Below are 6,277 nucleotides of genomic sequence, written 5' to 3' on the forward strand. Positions count from 1 at the left end.
CCAGTGACGGCAATAAAGGCAGGAGGATTTTATCTAAACAAAGTAAAATTGTAGGTGATTCCCTCCTTCCCAACCCATCTCACTTCCCAAGGGTGGAACAGATTGAAAGAACAGAATGGAGCAAAGAGAATCAGCAAGAAGTAAATTAAAGAAGACAAACATAAAACTTGGGAGGGGAGGAGAAAGGGAGGAAATAACAAAGAGGCAAGAGAATATTAGACAGTTCTGCTCTTTCTATTAAACAAATGTAGCCTGCAGCTTTATATATATATATTTCATTTTACTTTAAGCAGCAAATCCATGTTCATTTGTTTTTTAAAAAAACCCATCTCTTTTGGATGTTTTTATGGATATGTGCCCCTCACCTCATCCAACTGCCCATACGTTTTATATATCTTTTATCATAGTTTCCTGAATTAATATTGGGAGAAGAGAACTATTGTTTGAAAGTCATTGGAAATGTCAATAACGGCACGCTCCCCAAATATATCTTTTTTCAGCTTTCAGTCGTGGTGTGATACAAAATGAGAAGAAAAATATCCAAAGCAGGGTTACAAGGACAAATGACTTTAATAAAACTCCTTAATTTCTATCACACATCCCTCCCCCCAACTTAGCTGACCAAATAAATTTACAAGACACGGTGAACATATATTGATTGACAATAAACACTTGCATTAAATATTCACTCTACTTCTCTTACCTGATAAATATTTAACCAAACATTTTATATATATAGGCTTCTGATCCTTTATCAGTCCTTATCTTAAATCATTGGTTCTTCATTTTGAGCTGGCCTCTTTCATACTGGGCTTACTCTAATCTTTCATCTAGGCCTTACTAGATTCCAGTTTTGGATTTCCATCTCTGGCAAAAGTTTTAAAGTTTACACCACCACTCCCCCCACTCCCCCCACCCTCCAAATGATATTTCCTCATGATATCTGCCTACCTGAGATGCTGCTAGAGCAACCAGGTGATCCATCAATGGGGAAGGCCAGGGGCTAATTGCTCCCTCCTTTCTCTCTGTCCCGCTACCCTTCTGGGCAAAATACAGAGCGAATGTGGATGCTACTCTCACTCCCAAATGGAGACCTTGAGAAATATTTGAAAAACTTACTGAAGAATCTTTATCCTCTCCTCTGAGCTTCTAGTAATTCAATCTCCATTAAAGGGGGAAAGGAAAAGGGGGGAGAGAGAGATAATCCAGCACTTAAAATATGACTAGCATGGGAAAGGAACACACATGCGAGGGGGAGATTACAGTTAAAGTCTTAGCTAGACCCTCCCACCCCCCTCACTCCCACGCAGCTACCCCACATCGGAATCCCCCACCCGAACCACTGAAAGCCAAACCCAAAACGGGAGAGGAAGAAGAGAAAGAGAGAACTTCCTAAAGCCATCCCTTGGCGTCTGCTCTGAATGCTGACAAGGGGTGTGTGCCTGGCAGAACCCCTGAACACAAATTCCGCGATTGATTTTCATAATGTTTCTGCGGTGTTTGAAAACCAATCGTTTGAACCTCTGAGATCTTACCTAAGTGAACCACTCCTACGCTTCCAAGTGCTTCCAAACTGATATATGGCAATATCTACTTTGGATCACGTGTCCCGGAGAGCGCGACTAAGACGGATAGCGCGTCATCTCGCCTTCCCAAATTTTTCCCCCTCTGCACCTCGGATCCCCAACCTCTATCTATAGGAGCGAGAAAAGGAGAAAGATGTTTAACTCGGTCAACCTCGGGAACTTCTGCTCCCAGTCGCGCAAGGAGCGGAGCGGCGACTTCGGGGAGCGAGCAGGTTGCGCTTCTAACCTCTACCTCCCCAGCTGCACCTATTACGTCCCCGAATTTTCGACCGTGTCATCCTTCCTGCCCCAGGCCCCGTCTCGCCAGATCTCCTACCCTTACTCCGCCAACCTCTCCCAAGTGCAGCCCGTGCGCGAGGTCTCCTACGGGCTGGACCCCTCGAATAAATGGCACCCTAGGAGCGGTTACGCCTCGTGTTACTCCGCCGAGGAGCTGATGCACCGGGACTGCCTCCCGCCGTCCACCATGACCGAGATGCTGATGAAAAACGAGAGCGCCTACAGCCACCACCATCCCCCCAGCGGCAACCCCCCGCCGCCCACCGGCTTCTACTCCGGCGTGAACAAAAACAGCGTCCTGCCGCAGGGCTTCGATCGCTTTTTCGAGAACGCCTATTGCGCGGCCGACAACCCGCTCGAGGGCTGCCCGCAGAAGGCTCAGAGCAAGCTGGAGAGCGACCCTGCCGCCGCCGCCACCGCCGCCGAGCCCACCGCCCTGTCATCCCGCGGCGAGCAGGGCGTCGACCCGGAAGACGAGGAGGAAAGCACCAACCCAGCTTCTTCAGCCTCCTCTTCCTCGGCCAACAAGGACGCCGGCAAAGCCAGCAGCGCCAGTAGGTAGCGCGGGAGCTTGAGCGGAGCGAGCGAGCGCCGCGGCCGTAAAAATGGGAAAGGTGAAGGGAAACTAGCCCCGCTGTTTTTTTTTTGTCGGCCAGGTTTTATGTGGAGTTTTATAAGCATTCAAAGGGATTTTATGATAAGCTGCAAAGCTGGGTCTTGCAACGGGAGGAATGTTTACGATGGGAACGGCTTCTGGGAGAGAAAGGGAGACGGGAGGCGAAAGACCCAGCCCGCCCGCCCCCCCAGCCGGGGAAATTTGAAAAGCCCACCGGGGTGACAAATATTAACTTTGATCATGAACTTATAGGGATCGTTTTCACGGAATTTGAGGCCAGGCTTTGGAGGGGGGTAGAACTAATAGGTTCCTTTCCTCCCGAAACGCTCAAGCGGTGGGTGAGAGGATATGATTATGAGTATTATAATTATTATTTTTTAAAAATAATACATGTGTGCTCTGTACGTGTGTATAAACACAGGGAAGAGCAACACCTTCACGTCACGAGCAGAAAGTTAGGCTCTCTTGGCTTGCCGGATGCCACTGATCTTTCTCCAAGCCCCGGCTAAATTCCCCTTTTTTCCTATTTGTTTGTGCACTTTTACTTTGTTGCTAAAAGTACTTTGCTGACATCTGAAATCACAGACAGGCACGCAAGCGTCGTGTCCCCCCCAAAAAAAAAAAACAACAACAGAGACAGGACATCTCAGAGACTATACACGCCCCCCCCCAACCACCACCCTCGCATAAGGCATACATTTATGGTTCTTCTTTGAAAAACGTGGATCGAAGCAATTGATCAGACATGTGTCCTTACGCCATCGATTTTCATTCATAACAACTGAATGGGACGGTAAAATATTGTACCAGCTGCCTGCGCGCGTCCAGGTTTTTATTTGCCACTCGAGTGCCTGGGGATGGGGTGGGGAAGTATTTCCTTTCTCCCCGGTTTCTTGGGCGGAGATTCGGCATAAGATCTGTGGCTTTGATTTTCTTTGTGCGTGGAAAACGTGTGTGTGTGTGTGTGTAGGGGTTCTGCGGAGGGTGGCACTCCAGTTAACCAGAAGCTTAAGCAGAGAGCCTGCCTTGTCTACTTCTGCTCCACTCGGAGTCGAGCTGGTACTGAACAGGGCAAATATATATATATATTATTATTTTAAAAAGGGAAAAAAAAGTCTGTTTCCCAGCAATATTGCAGACGCCTGAACTCTTTCTTGGCTCTTATTCCGAGAGCCAAGCAGCCCAGGGTGGCAAATTGTCCTAGGTTTAAAAAAACTGAGCGGGAAAGATTACCCACATGGTTGTGATACGTTGGAGACGTTTTGTTGGCAGAAGCATGTGTGGACTGTGGAAGGACTCGTGTGCAAGTGAGCTCTCGTTTGGGTGGGTGGGGGGCGGTGGAGGCGGTTGGGGGGGGGGAAGAGAAAGGTTAGGATTTTACAGGGTACTTTTTGTGTAGCTGCTTTTCCTGCCTTCTGATGATATTTTCTATCTCGCTTTCTTCTCCCCCTTTAAGGTGCCCCCCGTACGAGGAAGAAGCGATGTCCCTATTCGAAATTCCAGATCCGAGAGCTGGAAAGGGAATTCTTCTTCAACGTCTACATCAACAAAGAGAAAAGGCTGCAACTGTCTCGGATGTTGAATCTCACAGATCGACAGGTTAAAATTTGGTTTCAAAACAGAAGGATGAAAGAAAAAAAACTGAGCAGAGACCGCCTGCAGTATTTCTCGGGAAATCCCTTATTGTGAACTTTATTTTTATTTTATTACCCTTTTGTAAACAAAAATTAAAAATTAAAAAATACAAAACAAAACAAAACCAACCACCCTTCTTGCTCGTTGAAGTATTCTGGGTATGAAGAAGAAACGATGTTGCAAAGTACGGTTTGACTTGACAGCGGAGCCTGGAAAGAACCCCTGAGTTCTAATCCCCCCCCCTTCCTTAGATTTGTATTTTGCGGGACAGTTTGGGACATGATTAAAAAAAAAAAAGTCTTGTATAGTCCTTTCTACCTTTCCCTAAACCTTGAAGAAGACAATTTCTATGAACTTCTAATGTTTCCTTCCTAACAATGGGAATCAGATTCGTTGTTGTTGTTGTTATTATTATTATTATTGTTCTCCTTTCTCATCGCCATCCTTCAAATCTCTCATCTTCTCCATCCTTTGGAAGAACCAAGTGAGTTCTGTTCCGAACATGCTTTGTGGTGGCCCTGATTTCTGAGATGCAGGTTGTTGATGCTGTGGTTTCTAAAAACATCCCCTACCCAAAGAATTCCAGTCTTCGGCTGGGAGGAAGGCTCCGTAGGAGTCTGTCTGGATAGGTATGTGTGGGTAGGTGCGCGAAATTGGTGAGTGTGTAGGTAAGCGTGCATGGGTGTAGGTGACTAGTTGACACCACCACCACCACCACCCTGTCCTGCCATGCACACACACACACACACTCCTCTTCATCGGGGCTTCCATTGCTGAACACGCCTTGCTGCTTGAAAACGGATTTAAATCTCCTTTCCGAGAATTGGCGTCGCTATAATAATGTAAGTTCCATTGATTCCCTCATAGACCTGTGATATATACATACCGAGGCAGCCCCGGGTTGAGTTTTCTCCTCCATCCCATTTCTGCATCTGGGGTCAGGGTGGGTGGGGGGGTGGGGGGCTGGACCGGGAGGAAGTGGAATGGACTACAATAAATTTGCAATAACTGTCTCTTAAATAGTGTGTAAATGCATTTCCCTCCCTCCCCTGGACATGAGAGACCAGCAAACAGCAACAAGGACAAGAACAGCTCCAGCAACCGGCAACCGCAGTTATAAATAAATCTTGGTTGTATGTAAAGAACTGAATCCAGGGCAACTCTGTGAAATTCTATGGCAAATAAAGAGATTTCAAGCTGTTCTATATTATGATTTTATTGGACCATTTTATTAGTATTTCCCTCTTAAAAAGACAAACTGCAGTCAGTGTGGTGTGGACTTTCCTGCAGGACTTTTCAATGCCAGAACATTGTAGGTGTCCGTGTGCGGTATGAGCGCCTGGATATCTGTGTGGCAGAGAAAGATTTGCGCAAAATAAATCCCCATTTGTTTGTGTGTGTGTGCGCGCGTTTGCATATATACAAATGCGGACCTATATAATGTAAGAGAGAAACATCCTGCATGCGATATACTCACATTAATATGAAACTTCTGTGTTTAATTAGACATTTGCAATAGGGTTCGTCGTTTTTTTCATCACTGCATTTACATTTATAGACGTTTCTTGGCCTAGGAATACAGGCCCCGCTATGTTTGGCTCCAGATGTCTTTGTTTCTCCCATCTCGTAAAATGTTTTTGTTTCTTTATTTCTGTTTCCCTCTATTTTTTCCCCCTCCCCACCCCTGCAGCAATGATACCTTTCAATATGCTGAAATAGTGGTTAATGAGCAATATTGCAATATTTCCCGCCCCCCAAATGTTATTACGGCTGACGATGCTTAAAGGAGCGCATTTCTGTCTGCCCCGACAAAGAAGTCGAAATTCTCCCTAACCTTCAAGGATAAAGTACCTCGCCCCCTTCTTTCCACCCCCTTTCCCCTTGTGCTAGTCGCAAATACAAAGTCAAGTACTTAATTCCTTCTCTTAAGCAAAACAAGTTCAACCCCAGGACTTGGGACAGAAGTGCAATTTTATGTTTGCATGTCAATAAGCCCCCCTCCCGCCCTTGCTTCAGAGAGCCTCAATTTGCTACAAGATAAAGATAAATAAGAAGAAAGTGTTTAACTATTTTTTGTGCGTGTTTTAATTATGCAGATGTGGGGAGTATCACAAACAGGGAGGGAGGGAGGGAGGGAGGGAGGAAGGAAGGAGCCTAATAT

The 6,277-nt window shown here is 46.2% G+C and overlaps 1 protein-coding gene across 1 annotated transcript; it reads left to right on the forward strand.

Annotated features, from left to right (window-relative positions):
• The first annotated feature begins 1,719 nt into the window (after positions 1 to 1,719).
• On the forward strand, positions 1,720 to 4,170 carry HOXC11 (homeobox C11). The gene is made up of 2 exons (XM_058171020.1): positions 1,720 to 2,419; positions 3,938 to 4,170. The coding sequence occupies exons 1-2, from the start codon at positions 1,720 to 1,722 to the stop codon at positions 4,168 to 4,170; spliced, it is 933 nt and encodes a 310-aa protein (XP_058027003.1).
• The last annotated feature ends 2,107 nt before the right edge of the window (positions 4,171 to 6,277 follow it).

This window comes from Ahaetulla prasina, chromosome 2 (assembly GCF_028640845.1).
Source record: "Ahaetulla prasina isolate Xishuangbanna chromosome 2, ASM2864084v1, whole genome shotgun sequence".
Lineage (NCBI taxonomy): Eukaryota > Metazoa > Chordata > Lepidosauria > Squamata > Colubridae > Ahaetulla > Ahaetulla prasina.

Coding starts and splice junctions, on each gene's coding strand:
- HOXC11 (XM_058171020.1), top strand. CDS start 1,720: ATGTTTAACTCGGTCAACCTCGGGAACTTCTGCTCCCAGTCGCGCAAG. Junction 2,420..3,937: donor CGGCAAAGCCAGCAGCGCCA/GTAGGTAGCGCG, acceptor TCCCCCTTTAAG/GTGCCCCCCGTACGAGGAAG.